This window comes from Chrysoperla carnea, chromosome 4, assembly GCF_905475395.1.
Source record: "Chrysoperla carnea chromosome 4, inChrCarn1.1, whole genome shotgun sequence".
In the NCBI taxonomy this organism is placed as follows: Eukaryota; Metazoa; Arthropoda; class Insecta; order Neuroptera; family Chrysopidae; genus Chrysoperla; species Chrysoperla carnea.
In genome coordinates this window covers 63092942-63110362 of record NC_058340.1, presented here as the reverse complement: position 1 = coordinate 63110362, position 17421 = coordinate 63092942, and the positions used below count along the sequence as shown (strand labels likewise).

The 17421-nt window shown below is 29.1% G+C and overlaps 1 protein-coding gene across 2 annotated transcripts in view; it reads right to left on the bottom strand.

Annotated features, from left to right (window-relative positions):
- Positions 1–2323: 2323 nt before the first annotated feature.
- Positions 2324–17421, bottom strand: part of LOC123297316 (MOB kinase activator-like 2) — a 146680-nt gene continuing 131582 nt past the window's right edge. The window contains exons 2-6 of one of the 2 annotated variants that reach the window (XM_044878925.1): positions 8116–8294; positions 6246–6342; positions 5697–5821; positions 3418–3898; positions 2324–2653 (exon numbers count right to left, since the gene is read on the bottom strand). In XM_044878925.1, coding sequence (XP_044734860.1) covers positions 2563–2653; positions 3418–3898; positions 5697–5821; positions 6246–6342; positions 8116–8294 — 973 coding nt within the window. In that variant the 3' untranslated portion in view covers positions 2324–2562. The remainder of the gene's footprint in view (positions 2654–3417; positions 3899–5696; positions 5822–6245; positions 6343–8115; positions 8295–17421) is intronic. The other variant, XM_044878926.1, reaches the window with a different exon arrangement.

Here is a 17421-nt window from a genome sequence, read left to right as displayed (position 1 = left end):
CATTTGGTTTATTGAGCTCATTATTGAAAGAAATTTGTTTTTCAAACCAAACACATTTTTCTCTTGTTCAAAGTTTCCAAAAAGAGAAAACCATTTAAGTTTTTATTTTTCACAAACAGTGTCTTATCAATAATTATAAATAAATTAACGAGGAGCAAAGAAATGATATTTTTAAAAACATAATTTAACACTGGAATTAGGAACTACAAAGTGGAAAAAGTATCAATTACTTACAAAATTATTTTAATAAATCTATTGGACGACCATATTATGTCTATAAATAGCGTATAGAAATTAGTAATTTTTTTTTTCAAATTTTTATTCATTGGAAAATTTATTTTTTATATATTAATAAAATAAAATAATTTTTTGTAAATAATTTCCGAGATAAAAATCACGTTAATTGATATTTTGTATTTTTTTTTTTAGAAAAATATTAAACGTTTTTGACAACACACAACAAAGTAGTAGTGTTTTTTTCACAAAATTTTACTGCAAAAATATCGCGTTTTTATTTTTATTATTAAGTTTCCTTAAAATCTAATTGAGGCGGCAAGGACATAATATAACAAGAAGTATAATTTTTATCACATATTTTATCATAACATTTTGTTTCCATTGTGCATAATCGTATGATGCGTTGCGTTAAATCAATCGAGAAAATTCAGCCTTAAATTTTTAACCCTTTGAATCGATTTTTATTTAAATAATTTGTATTCAACTTTCACAATTCATTGTGGTTTTTTCCACAGTTTAAAGCCAAAATAAAGTTTAACATCTTTCCAATTTTTGACTAAATACATTTACCATTTTGTTTTTGTGATATAATCGGTTGGTTAACTTAAAAAATTGCAAAAAATTCCAATTTTTGAATTTTTTTATATTAAAGGTCACGAAAATTCAGTTCATTCGTCAATTAGACAAAAAATTACTAAGAAACTAAGGTACATAGTGTATTTTTACCCAAAGTATTTTGTATGTTATTGCCGAAAGTCCGATATGAAGCCGTCCGCTAATATTTTGGAAAGATTTTCGACGGTATATCAAGAACTAATCCTTTAGTTCTTCAAATGAATTGGTTTTGGTGTTTTAGTGACCTTCTTTAAAATATTTATCCTATACAGCATGTTCACAGTGTTAACATTCTGTATTTGGTAACACTAAAAATTTAAGCTATTTGACGTCGCATGAAATGCGGAAATTGAGGTATGAAAGGTAGTATTGAAATGCATATTTTCTGAAAACTTCAAGTTTGAAGCCTTTACAGGATACAAATTACCTTTATTTTTATTTTTTTTATTGTTTTCAATGGATTATTAATTTTAAAACATGTTTTGTATAAGAAAATTTTTATCCAAACACAGAAATTGACAAAGTTACTATCTAATAAATTGCCCAGAATTTTTGCCTTGATGTTCCAAACATTTTGGTGATTCAAAAACTTTCTGAATCCACCTACTGATATCCAGGACTTAAAAAAACAAAACTCAGGAGGTATGTAAACATTTAACAGAAGAGTTTTTGAGACGTTTAGAACACCAAGGCGAAAATTTTGAACAACTTGCTGTAACTTTGTCAAATCTTTATTTAGATATATCTTACACAAAACATAGCAAGGATTACAAAATTGATATTAACAGAAAAAATGAATTTCGATTCTCCCTTTTCATGTCCTGAAAACCGCATTTCATACGACGTCAAACACGTTGAATATTGCAAGCAAAGAATACAAAATCTTTTATTTTCTTGGTATTTGTTTAAACGTAAAATCTTAAGCGATTAATGCGCAAATTACACATCAATGTAATGGATATTGCGTATACTGTTTTGCCGTTTTTTTATTTTTGCGAAGGATATATAGCCGAAGAATAAGGACGATTTTCTTTAGTTTGGTTTTGGTATCAGGCGCTGGAATTTTCATTAAATTAGAGACATTGTAATCGAAGTTTGTAAAACACAGTTATTTTCATGAAAGTATTATTAAAATACTAGAGAGAGATACAAAAATTTAACTTTCTTTCAATCTTTTTAATACATTATAATAAAAAATATCGTGCATTTTATTTCGTGGCCAGACTTTGATTATAATATCTCTATGTTAAATGTGAGAACGATAACAAACGTATTTCATCATACAATTATCAGATAAAATTGCAAATTAAATTACACTTATTTTTTTAAATAGGTGATTTCATGGAAGTATATCATTTTGTAAAACAAAAACAAAATGGTGTACTTCGATTTTTGATTTTTTTTATATAAATATTTAGAATAATTCAATAATACATATTTATGTATATAAAGTAGCAAAAACAAAGACAAATCAATATTTTATTGTTGCTATATTATTTTTTTATATATTTAGTTTTCTGATTAGAATTTTCAGCTAACATATAATATAGCTAATTGATTAAATATTTTTTTGGTTTTTTTTTAATCATAATAACTAGCTAGCTAGCATCGATGTCCTCCAAATATAAGCCACGAACATGGCGCCCAAAAAGCGGAAAATAAAGATGATGTACCACTACTGCCACCAAAATTCCATGTTGTCTCGTTTCACTAGGCATGCGTTAATTCTGGATGTTCTGTATTATTTATTCGTGGTGCAACATTTATTATTGATTCTGGCGGTTGTGTTATAATTGATTGACTATAAAATGGAAGAAAAAAATATTTTAAATTGTTATTGAATTCAAATTATAGTTTTAAAATAACATGTATTCTTAATTTACAAGGTGTCACGTGACTCGTTACGCAAACGTAAGACCTAAGCGTATTAATTGGAAAGGAACAGTAATTAATGATGGGATATTAGTAGTTGAAGCTTTTGAGTTATTCCTACAAAATTAATAATTTTTTAGGAATGATACAAAGACTCGAATATTTGATCGTGAAAGCACAGATGCTTCATCGAATTTGTATCCTTAATGACTTTGGAAAGTTATAAACCGAGCTTTCTGAGATTTCAAGAACTTATTTCATAAAGTTGCAGGAATTGCTTGGATGATTCCTGTGTACGGACCTGGCTTATTGAGTTTGAGCTCCAGGCTACTGGAATGAAATTTGAGTGAAAAGAGAATAGAAAAAGTCGGCATTAATCGAACTTAAACCATCTAAAAGCATTTTAAACAGGCATAATGCTTCTCACAAACCACTAGGCTTGCTTAGCAATTCGTTTGTTTCTGCCAAACCTAAATGAAATTTAGACTACTGAGAAAATTTTATTGCTGGGAATATTTTCACGATTCCTTTTTGTGTATAAATAAAAAAATAGTAAGTCTGCAAATGAGACCAACGATATATGAGACCAACGCTTTCACAAGTGAAATATTTGTCTTTTAAATATTTGTCTAGCTAAGTGGTGGCCCTTAAAAATTCTAGATATTAAAATTTAAGTATATTTACGATTCTTACCTCATTGGTTGACTACTACTATTTGTAGAATTATTCAAAGATGTTTCTAAATCCATGGAAGCAGTTGCTTCGGTAGCTAATTCAGTTGATGGTGGTAATAAAATTTGTTCTTGTTGGCAACCACTATTTGAATTGTTACTAGAATTTGTTGGTGTAATTGATGACGATGTTGTCGTATTAGTTGATGTAGTAACTCCTACAGTAGATGTGGTACTGGTACTAGTTGTTGTAGTATTATTACTATCTTCTGATAAACGTAATGCCAATTCCAAATCACGTAACACTTCAGTCTCTTTTGGTTCAATTAATGAGAACCGATGTTGTAATGCCGTTAAATGTGCAAATGTTAAATTTAAATGTGCATGTAAACCAAGTAATACAACTTCACGAAAATGTGCTGCGTATAAGTGTGCAACCACATGAAATAATAAACGTATTATTTTACGGACGATTGATTCAAATGATACAGGAAATTCATTGGCTAGATTAAAAAAAAAAAATTGAAACACAGGTGTTAATTATAAATATATTTTTTTTTTTTGGTGGGTGATTATAGGTCTAGGATCTAGTGTAGTTTTTGAGAGGTAGTGTATAACAACTTTTTTTGTCTATGAAAATTTACAAAGTTCATGGGTGGAGACTTCTCTATCAGGGGCTTTAGAAAAATATAATCTTAAAAATGATGAACATTCATTTAAAACTACTAGTCCGCGGCACAGCACCCTTTTTGTTAAATGATTAATACTTCGTGAAGAGCTTCGTTGTGACGAGTCTCCCAAATTTTCTCTCTACGTTTTTTTTCGAAAGTGCTGCGTTTTCAAATGTGAATAATAACGTCATATTTAAGCTATCGATCTGAAAAAAACGAAGCAGGGAATTTGTTGGACACTATGACCATTTGATAACATTAATAGTTACTAAACCATAAAATATTTGACCGACAAAAATACTGCACCGATGAGCTTGTCTACCATCTCGACCATACCTTACTGAAGTATTTTTGTTTTTCAATACATAAATAGTTTACATTTGCTAAATTATTTAATAAGTATTAATGTTATCAAGTGGACATATTGTCCGAAAAATTCTTTGCTGCGTTTTTTCAGACCGATAGTTTAAATATGACGTTACCATGCTCTTTTGAAAACGCAACACTTTCGAAAAGTCATTAAGAGAAAGTTTGATAGATTTGCCAAAAAGAAGCCACTCACGAAGTTCCCAGTATGTATTTATCATTTAATAAAAAGGGTGCTGTTCCGACGAATATACACTCAAAGCCAAAATTATCCCACCACCCTTCATTTGCAGCTTTTTTAGTGAATTTCCACTGTCAATTAGGCATCACGTTTGACGCCCTCAAAAGAAAATTGCGCTAAGAAAAAATTTTCAAAACTTTTGGATTTGTCAAAATGGTACATGGAGGAAAAAAAACTTAATGAATACTGAAATTATTTAGCCTGCTTTTTTAGTTTGAGTCTGGTAAGTTTTTTTTTTTGTACGACCACTTACTTATTAGATATCGCAGTTAAGAATTTTCTAGGCCTCCTGAAAGAAATATCCTCAACATGAAATGAGTGTCAAAAAGTTACTTAGGTTGTTCCTAGACCTATAAGAATTTAGTTTTTATCAGTACTTCGACCACAGATTCAGATGTTAAAAAATAATGTCTCAAAACTAATTTCAATCAATTTTTAATCGATTATTTGAAACTAAAAATCTTTCAACTTTAACGTAAATGTGAATAGATTTGCCTCTACACTGACTGGCTCGTAAATAAGTTAACATACTTCTTCCGTTTTGGTTTTCACCAAATTAAGAATTTGTTCAACAGATCATTAGACAGTGGCACATTTGGGTGTCTCAGTTTCTACCTTATGTTTCAGAGGAGGCTGAAAAATATTTCAGAGTTGACTATAATGATAGGAAATTTGCGAGTAAAACGTTGGGATAACAGTTCGAAAATTATAAATTCAGGGATAAAGCAGAATATTTTTGTGGATTGAAAAATTTTTTTAGGAAATTATTAATCCTTATTTCAACCCTTTCTTATTTGTAACTTTTATATCTATCCTTTTTTGAAAGAATTGATTCAGTGAACAGTACGAACCCAAAAAAATTGTAGCTGTATCAGAAAAAATGAAATTGTCAATATGTTTACTTCTTAGCTCCCTCCGAAGTAGAAGCGATGTAATAGAGCACCCAATTATATATTCAAACATTTTTTTCAACATCTAAATTTTTGTATTTCGGTCAAATATATAAATCGAAAATTTACTTACCATATTTAGTAGGAAATATACTTTCATCACTAACAGTTTTTTGTATAAATGTCATGACATAATCGATATATTGTGGCGCAGCCACTCGAGTTTTCTTGCCTTTTTCATCAAACCATAAATATGTTCTAAAAAAAGAAAATAAATTGTACTTAGAATAAAAATTTCCTTTATAACACCATGCAAGGGCCATTCGTGTTGTGTTCAACTTAATGGCTACCTCTTTTAGTTGTTGGGATATGGACTAAAAGAAATTTAAAATCAGTCTTCAGTTTGGTCTTTCCAGCTATCTTTCAACAAAATATCTGCCTTATAGGTCATTGGAAAGTATTTCATCTAAATTTTTCACTAATGAGTAATAAAAAATAATTTTTTTGTATTTTTTCTTGCTTGATATCTCAAAAACTCACAGCATGGATGTATAAATACAGTTCTATAAATCTTTTAGTATCTGAGATACAGAGGGAGCCAAAACTGATATACAAAGTAAGCTGAAACACTCCTGTTGTTAAACCTGCTACCATGATATTAGATAATTAAAAATATATTTACCTTTGCCCAGGACCCGTCATATCAGGACATCCAGACATCGTACAAAATTCACTAACAGTACCATAAACTAAATTTACATGATCAAAGAGTGCCATCGCTGTAAAAATAAAAAGATAAGAATGCAATTAAAAAAAACTCATTTGATAAATTATAAATTAATAATTAATATATTGATAAATAAATAAAAATGATTTATTTTATAATTTATGAATTGATTTGATTGTTTCTATAATTATATTTATTAAATAAATGTATAGATTTATTATATTTATTGTTATTTGTTATAATAATCAGAAAACAGTTTTATTCAAAATTGTTTTGTCTTAATTCATAATTTCCTGTGAAACTGTTGCTTGGCCGTTTAAAATAATATCCTTTCTTAAGTTATTTTAATATTTATGTAAAAATATACTTAAATATTCTGATTTCGAGTCATAAAAGCACGTTCTTCTTTAAAAATATTAAAATTAAAAATCGTAAGTTTTAAACTGTATATCACGTGACCTAAAACGCGGGTAAGTCCTACTGTGATGTCGTAGCGGTATGAGTCAAAGACCATCAGTTAGTTCAGTGTAGACAGTTGGGTATAATATATACATAGATAAGTATTTATACATATTTATATTATAATCAGATGTCTATGAATATATTTGTCAAAATTATTTGTATTATTTCGTATAGTGATACCCATATTACGTCATCAAATTGGATGCCCGCGTGTTTGACAGTTTAAAAAATGTTTAAAATTTAATTTAAGTTTTTGGCAAGAAAGCGTGTGTATTTTTCCGAATTAAATTTTTTGTGGTTTTTTATTAGCAAAATCAACATTTTGAAGTACTTTTTCAAAAATAGTGGAATACCCTATTAAGAGTTAGTTGAGTTGGCTATCATAGAAATTTTTTCGCTCTATTTTTTCCTGAATCCGTGTTTTATACTCCGGTATAAAATAAAAAGCCTAAGAATTATATAAAAGAAGTCTATGTGACAAAAACCTCGGACTACAAGTATTTCTAAAAACATCTAATCTTAAACGACTGCACTACATAATCAGACAACAGAAACTTGAGAACAAAAAAAAGTAAATTTTGAAACAATTGTGATCATTTATTAGCAACGGATATGCGAACGAGTAGCAGTAATATTCTTAAACAATAATTAACGTGAAATTTACACTTTCTACTTTGTTATAGTAATTATTATTGACTTGTGTTATGTTAAGTCAATCATTGAATCAGGAAAACAATAATTAAGATTAAAAAAAAAAAACATTTATTTTGCATTACAGTTTACCATGTGATGTATGAATGATTTGTGTAGGTGTGGATTACTTTATATTCTTTGTTAAATGGAAGGAAACCTTTTGTTTTTGTTTTTGTTTTTTTTTTTTTTTATGTTTCTTATCTACAAGTTGTAAAATGAACTTTGTTTGGTTGTATTAAAGAGGAAATTAAAATAAAAGTGTATGTAAAGTTCTTTGTTGTTTCATAGAGGCCATAAATATTCCCAGTTTTTCAAACTAATTTATGACACTTTTCTGTGATGTCTTTTCCATGGATTTTTACGTTTTAAGATTCTCTTATTCCAAAAATACGTATTAACCTTTTAGGCAAGACGATAAAACATTCGAGATCGATTTTTTTTCGGACAAGACTGATGGAGATATTAGTTTTTGCATTCGATTCAGGAATTAAATTATAAAATTTATAACCTATTTTGATTCGATACAATCAATGAACATTTTTTTGGCATGTTTTTGTATTTACGTGATGTACATATGTGTCATGTCAACAATGACAAGGACAAGACAGATAGAAGGACAGACAAACGGATACACAATTTAATAACATATAATTATAATGTTAAGACTTACTATGTGACGCCAACCATTCATTATAATCTAAACCAGGAGGTAAATCAACTAATAATCGTAAATCAGCATCAGGAAGTTTACGTTCTAACACAGTTGCTTCTAAATATAATTTTGGATCACCACTTTGGCCAGCTGTACCACTATCACCACCACCTTCACGTTCTTTACGACGTGCCTTTCTGTAAATAAAAATTTTTAATTAGTTATAGTTATTTTTAAAACATTTAATCAGGGAAATTAAGGTGCAAAAAGGAAATCAAAAGTACTCTATGGATTCTGGTCGAATAAACATCAACGATACGTCATTCTATGTGTTATTATGTCTGAAACTACATTGAACACACTGTACAATTTGATTTTTAAAAAGGAATTACTTCATTTACAAATATCACCAAAACCAATAAATTCATGGCAAACATTGTCACTGCAAACAGGCCAATTTTAGTCCCAAGTTTGTAATGCTTAGAAATATTGATATTACGAACAAAATTTTGGTATAGATGTTCATAAAATCATCTAATTAGCCCATTTATTTAAAGTTTTTGTTTCTAAATTTATTAATAAATGCACTAGATTGAAGTCACTGTGTTCTTTTGTACCGGAGCCTTAAAACTTATCAATTTTTAATTTCGCGTGATTTAAAAAATGCCATATTCAACAACACATGATAGCGTACAAAATTGTACGTATTCCATTTATTGATCAGAATTATCTTCTTTTGATTTTCCAACAAATTATTTTGTTTTTCCTTGACTAATTTTTATTACTAATTTGGAAATTCATATTAAATGTTTTCAAATAAATAATTAATTTTCAAATCTAAATTACCTCAATAAAAGCTAATAAATTAAAGTGAATAGTCAAAAATTTAATTAATAGTTTTGTAAATAGGCATTTCATTTCACTAGAAACATATAACAGTTTTGGGTGATATAATGGAATATTTTGGTCAATTTGTTAAATAATTTTCTATTTATATAGATTGTTTTATGATCATTTGACGAATATACTCAATTATATTTTAATTAAATTAACATTAAACAAACTTGCTTTATTATTGAAAATGCTTTTAAAATTTTGATGAATTTAACTCCTGCAAAATACTAGCAAGGAGTCAAGATAACATTCTCGTTAAGATAAAATATACAAAATTTGAATTATAAGCCAAAAATCCTAAGGACTCTGCTTGCTAATAAAAGACATAAAACTTTGGCAAATTTTTCCAAGTGACAAATGCAAGAACAAGTGCAAAACTATGGTTTTTTCTCCTAAAAATAATTATTGGACCAGTTGACAAATCAACGCGAGCAAGAGCAGGTGAGACTCAGAATTGCTTGCTCTAGATTACGTCGATGTGCGTTGTTCCCATATTACCGAATTATTCGACGTATCGGTCTATTGAAGTGCTGTATTACTGAGATTGTACCTTAGATGCTTAGATCATCTATTACTAGTTATGCTCAACGTGTACCAAGTATGTAAACTTTTGCTTCACAGACAAAATTAACAAAGACAACCATAGAATATTATACATAGATAACGCGAGGGGTATGTTAGCCTGTTAGTGGATGCGATACGATGAATGAGAGAGAAGACTGTCAGTTAGTTCCTATGTGTCCTTATTATAGTCATATGTTATAATCATATGATGCATAGAGATTTTGTGTAATGTAAATAATATCTAGCCAATTACATATAGATTAGACAAGGACACATAGGAACTAACTGGCAGTCTTCTCTCTCATTCATCATATCGCAAATTTTGGGCAATGGCGTTCTCTATGTATAATATTTTATGAAGACAACAACACAATATTCAAATAGCTGACAAAGAAACACAATAACAGAGCATATTATTTAATGCGTATGATCATATTTACGGAAGTCAGCTGCTTCAATTATATTTTAAAGTAGACATGTATTCCAGGTTAGTAATGTTTAATTATTAAATTTATTAAATGGCAATTATTATGTTGTAAATACGCGCCAGAATTCTCTCATTTATTATCTTTCTTAATCATCTTGGAGAGATGATTCTCACTGTTGCCAAATCCCAGTTAGTATATATTCAAAGGATGTACTGTATCAAGTTTTACATTAAACATACGGTATATAAAACAATATATCATATCAAAGTGTTATTGTTATAACATAGTTTATCACAAAAACTATTGCTTTGTAAGGGTATAGGGGTACAGAGCGTAGGGACGTAAAGAGAATACAGAGGTTGTTGTGATACCGTACAATAATATATTAATTGATGACGCGTAAGAACAATACACATTCATTGACCAACCAATATTTCCTATTGATATTATTATTATTAATATATTATCGACAACAGCTTTGGTGTTCAATTTAGAGTTTAATTATTATAACAATAATTACATGATTAAATGCATTATTATTACGGTTAATTTTAAATAATAAGACGGAAATGTATGTCTGACAAGTTAATCAAGACAAAACTGTTGTTTAAAACAAGACAAATTTAATTCTCTTGATTAAATGCAATAATGACATATTTTTAAGTCACATTTACTCCGAAAGCTGACGATTTTCGAAAAATGGTTTAGATGAAAAATGTTAATTTTTATTTATGAGAATCAACTTGCCAATTTAAAGTGTTATTCTATCTCTTACCGTTTAGAATTTAAATTGGCTATTAAACAAGCGCGGATCCAGCTTTCAAAAAAGGTGATGGGCACGGCACAGTATGCTAAAATCGGCCAAATGCGAATCGGAATATGAAGTCGCTCATGATCGATATTGTGCATTCCTACAAAGGAGATGTTTACAAAATATATGACGCCCCGGCCAAGATTTTATACAGTATATTTGTAAATTATTAAACCTATAAAATGTTAGTTTGTTCGCTCACAAAAATTACTTAAGTAAATGTGCGACTGTTTACACGTCACAGTGTCACATTTAGACTCTAAACTACTGAACCAATTTTGATGAAATTTTTCTAAACTTCAAATTAATCTAAAAATCAGTATACATTTTAGATTAAATAATTTTATTTAGGTTCTTTACTTAAATAACAAATTCAAGTTTTCGTTTTTTTTTTTTTTTTGCGAAAGCGTTGATAATATTATTGATTTCCAGATGTTTAGAAAAGCAAGCCTGAATAATCTTTCCTGTCCCATTGAGGCATGCAACCAAGATTTTACCCCGTGAAATGTAGAAAACGATCTCTCTGCGGTAGCTATGCTGGCTTGTATGCTTCAATGAAATGAGCTTCCGATTCTGGTATGGCGGAATTATTTTCACATTTCCATTTGGCCATCTAGAGTCGGATTCTTTTATAATACTTGATTTACTATCATTCATGAATCGTCGGTACATCTGAACCACTTTTTCACTGCCTGTATATCGATATGAAAGTACTCTTCTACCGATTTCGCTAAGATTTTGTTTCTATTTTTGGAATCTCATACAACATACAACATTTAGGTGCTGGGCATGTCCATCATGCCCATATGGGTGGATTCGCCACTGCTATTAGAGAAACCCGAAGAATAAGTCAAATGTGATGTCAGAACATGATGCCTCCCCATCAAACTCTACAATTATTGTTGAGGTTATTATACCATGCATATAATACCATGCATATATGTTATATGCAAGGTATACTAAGTTTAGTCCCAAGTTTGTAACGCATAAAAATATTGATGCTACCAACAAAATTTTGGTATAGGTGTTCATAAAATCACCTAATTAGTCCATTTCCGGCTGTCCGTCCGTCCGTCTGTGGGCACGATAACTCAAAAACGAAAAAAGATATCAAGCTGAAATTTTTACAGCGTACTCAGGACGTAAAAAGTGAGGTCGAGTTTGTAAATGAGCAACATAGGTCAATTGGGTCTTGACATATGGGTCCGTAGTCCCCATCTTGTAAACCGTTAGAGATAGAACAAAAGTTTAAATGTAAAAAATGTTCCTTATCAAAAAATAAACAACTTTTGTTTGAAACATTTTTTCGTAAACATCACTGTTTACCCGTGAGGGCGCCAATTAGGCGGAAATTTTATAATATGTACTATACTTGATTAACAGTTATATATGTGTCACATGTTTGTATGTGTTATGTGATAAATATGTGATAAAATCAACACTGACTATGCATGGTATTTCAACAATTAACTCAGTCAATTGTTTGTTTTCACTTGTTTAACAGATATTTAGACACATAGTTTAAAATAGTCCATCCTGTATAAAGAGAATATAGAGGTTTTTAGATATAATAAAAATTCCGATGAATTTCGTAGCACATAATCCGTTTAAAAACAAATTTAAATTCGCATATTTACTTATAATAAAAAAATAAAACTAATTTGCTTTACTAAAACTTTGAACTTTTTTCATTTCATGTTTGATTAGATTTTTTTTCAAAGTAATTCAATTTAATGTTATTACTTTGGAGACATTATCAAAACAAATTATTATTTGTCAAACTAATTCACCTCTCTGTTTTAATCTGCAGTGTCAAATTTAATTTACATAAATGCTTTTACCATGAGATGGAAAAAAAAAAACAATAAAATGTTTGAACATAAAATTTTATATTGTCAAACCAATAACAATTAAGATATTTTAATTAAAACTTAATTGTTAGAAAAAAATATAATTAAAATATTCTGAACGTTGTTTATTGCGTTCACCCACCTACTGTGTGCCTAACTAAACATTATTTATTAAAGAAAATATTTCGAGATAAATAATACTGGTTGGAACTACCCTTAACACATTTTACTTCGAAAATGATAGTGATATAGAAAATCTTATATCTTATCTATACGTATAAAATGCTTTGTCCTGAATGACTGATTGATTGACGGATCAATGCACAGCCAAAGTCGCTGATCGTAGAGACCTGAAACTTATAGAGTGTGTTCTTTTTATGACGTAGGCATCCGCTAAGAATTATCCGAAATAGTACTATTAAGGGTGTGAAATAGGGGATGAAATTTTGTCTAAAAATCCGTCATTTTCTATAGAATCCGTCATTCATCTATAGAATGCTACATTGTCAGCAAGTAACGCAGGCTGTATTTTATTTAAAAAAAAAAAACAGGGTGATGCACCTAAAAATTAAAATCCCTAAAACTAGGCACAAAAGGGAGGATAACTGAGGGCTAAAACGCGATAGTCTTTGTTTATAAAATTGAAATTACCCAACGAAGAGGGCGGGTATCTGCTAGTTAATGTATAAAATTATTTGCGTATATGTACGTGTGTATGATTTAACTTAAAATCAATTTGATGAATTTTAATGCAAAGAAATAAACTGCAGCAGAGTAAAATTTACAATCATAAGAATCAATTGAATTGCCAAAAGCTATAATTTTCGAGTACAATAATACCGCGAACTTACACGATAGGTGGGACCGATTGGTAACCGCGTAAGTCGCATTCGCATATGTCGAAATATTTTTTGTTCTATACAGTCTTGTATGAGGTATAGTGAATAAAACAAGAAAATTAAGAATCACGTATATTAGTTTTCCACAATTACCCTACTGTCTATATCCGCCAGTCAAATTCTACTTTAAAATCGCAAAACACGATGTAAAGCTGCTTTTTTGGTATGTTATTTGGACCCCTTAGAAGAGTGTGAAACTATGTTTTTCAAGGAAAAATGTTCTGTTTCCAATTTCGGACTATTCTCAGTTTTTCGCGTATGGCGGAGGTAGCACAGCTTTTTGTTTGCTTGCAAAACGTAGTTTCTCACTCTCCTAAGGGGTCTAAATAATGTACCAAACAAGCAGCTTTATTTCGCCTTCCATCCGCCATTTGTACTTGTTTTCGAAAATTTTGAAATTTTTTCTCGACGGGTTTTTTTTCGTTTTTTTTTTTTTTTTTTTTTTATAAATTTTTTATAAGCTTCACTAGTTGAAGCTCCCTACAAATTTTCATCTCTCTATCTTTGATAATTTTGGAGAAAATTGACACCAAACTTTTGTCCTAATTTGCCCCCTCACGAGTCAAACAATAGCTGTTTATTCTTTTAAAAGTAACTTTTTTTTACATATAAGCTTTTGTTCTATCTCTAACGGTTTAACATAAGCAAAACTCAAAATTTTAACATTTCTGAAAACCATATAAATTTTTCAAGCATCATATCTCAAAAACTATTAGACATATATTTATGGGCATGTGGATTGGGTTGAATTGTTTAAAATTCAATATACTTTCAAAATGATAATAGCAACTAATGTCACAAGTTTATAGTTTTTCAGTTAAACTGCAAACAATGAAAAAAATTCGAAAATTTTGCAGTTTTTCACGGATTACGAAGGTAGCACAAGTTTTTTTTTGCTTGCAAAATTTAGTTTCACACTCCCCTAAATGGTCCAAATAACATACCAAAAAAGTAGCTTTACATCGCGTTTTGTGATTTTAGTTCTTTTGTAAAATTTTACTGGCGTAATAAACAACCTACATATTAGGTATATCTGAGTAAGGAAAAGTGTGATCTTGAATGGAAAAAGTTTTTATTTTAAACACTGGTCTCAAAAAGATTCTGAAATTCAAAATTTTGAATCTGCATTATTAATATTAATTAAAAACTTGGACTAAATTGAAAAACTAATGGATTAACAACTAAATTAAAACAATGGATTAAATTGATAATTGACCAGATTCGAATAATCAAATACCCGGATAATTGGATAATAATGGGAAAAAGATAAATAAACTTTCTCTAGATAACATTCTAAGAGGCAATTGTATTTTCATTAGATGACTGTGAAAAAATATGATTCTTGAAATTATCAAATAAATTCTTAAGCTTTTTGTAACTTTTTTTTATTGCAAACTAAGCATCGTTTATTGGATGGTTTTGTCCAGTTATGTATTACCAATCAGGAGCGTATGTATTTTTTAAATTAAGTAATAAAGACTCATCATAATATAATTCCATATAAAAAATAAAAATTGCAAAAAGTAGAGTAGGTGTAGAATTAACTACTAACTAAGTGATACTGATCTTTGGTAACTTCTGATTATTTTTTATAGATGGCGTTTGAAATTTGAAAAACATAATTAATTTTATGATTTGTTTATATTTTTATAATAATATTAATTATAATAGTTTTTCCTACTATAATTAATTAAAAAATAACACAGTTATCCCAAAGTTTTAAGTTTTCACTTCTGTCGACAGTGTCCTTGACTGACTTTTCCCTGATTCAATTGTTACCTTTATTCAATTAAAAAAGGAATTTTGGGAGCTATACAAGATTAATTTTCACAGTTTATTTCAGTAACAAAAGAGTTCTCTTCTTCTCTTAGAGTTCAATAGGGTATTCTACTATTTTTGAAAAAGTACCTCAAAATGTTGATTTTGCTAATAAAAACCACAAAAAATTTATTTCGGAAAAATACACACGCTTTCTTGCCAAAAACTTAAATTTTAAACCTTTTTTAAACTGTCAAAAACGCGGGCATTCAATTTAATAACGTAATATCGGTATCATTATACGAAATAAGTTTGACAGATATATTCATAGACATCTGATTATAATAATTATAAGTACTTATTATACCCAGCTGTCTACACTGAACTAGCTGATGGTCTATGACTCATACCGCTATGACATCACAGCAGGGCTTACCCGCGTTTTAGGTCACGTGATATACAGTTTAAAAATAACAATTTTTAATTTTAATATTTTAAAAGAAAAATGTGCTTTTATGACTCAAAATCAGAATATTTAAGTATATTTTTACATAAATTTTAACTTTTTTCAAATTCATGATTTATTTTTGACTAACGATAATATTATTCTCTATTCAAACATTTTTATTAAAATTGCCTAATTAGTTTTATACATAAGCATTTTATAAATACCATTTTATACAAAAACATTTAAATATTCCTTCACTCCTCCTAAAGCTAGCAGAACGATATTTATCTACGTCCATGAAAATAATATTATCAAAATTTATGTATGACTGTTACTGCAGTATATTTCAGGGAGTTTTCGTATGTATAGGGAATAAGGAGTTAACTAGGTTTGTGGTAACAAACATAGCATCTATATAACAGTATAGAGAAAAGAAAACTACCTTGGGGGATACGTTTGCGAGAAAGAGAAACTATTAATGTGCGAAAACTTAGCTGCCTGCTATGAAAAATATTATATAACTGAAAGAAAATGAGGTTATATTTTTGAATTTAAGTGAATACCAAGTGTTTCAAAGAGAAATACATTGGTGATTTGAGGTTAAGTTACATGTCAGGAAATAAATAAGTTTATATTGAGCTCATTTTTAGGATTCCGTAGTAAAATAAATCACTTTGCGTTCTTTATGTTTGTCCATCTCACAATCTTTTCATTTAGAGAATATATTTTGACCGATTTCTATTGTTGTATCGGAAACAACGCCTAGAACTGTCAAAATGAGAAAATTAAAAAAGAAAATCATTCTTCGATTCCTAGAATGATCTTTCTATCTATGAGACCAAAAGGAAAAGCAAGCAACCGAGCGAATTTGGTCGTCAATGTGCTTTTGTTTTCAAACAAGTGAAATTTACAAAAGTTAAAAAATTATCAGATACTGAACCCGAAACTCGCAGTTGAAACATATCTAAAAACACTCTTCATTAAATTACTTTTTCCCTTAGACCCTTCTCCAAACTGAACCGATTTTGAGAATCATCGCCTATTTTTAAGTTGTTCCGGGTACGGAATCATAAACTTGCACTTCAAACAAAGCTAAGAACACTCCCCATTAAATTACCTTTCAAACGAAACAAAGAAAAATCCAAATCGATTAATCCGTATAATCGATACGATGCCACAGACAGACACGCATAGCGTTTAAACTTATAACACTTCGTTTTTTGGTTCGGGGGTTTATAAAATAAAAGAAAATAATTAAAAAAATAAAAAGTTTTAGTTTTTTTCCTTTTAAATCTTATTCTATCTTAATCACAGACAGATTTTTTTTATGATAAACTATAGTTGTAAACTTTACGTAAAATGATAGGGGGACAGGAGCTTGAAAAGACGGTCAGTCATGCAATGGTTCAAAAAAACGTACTCTACCATTGACCAATGATAAGTAGTAGTTCAATATTACAATTATATTATCCTTTTTTATGCGATTAAAGAATGTGCTCTCAATTGCACTCGGTAAAAGTGATTCTAGATGTACGTTTGAATATGATTCATGGTACATTACGGTCTTGTACCATGAATCATATGTTAATAAAATATAAATATTGTTTTTAATCGCTAGTTGTTTAAAATTTAAATTTAAAAAAAATACATAGTTTGCAGAAAGAAGGATGCT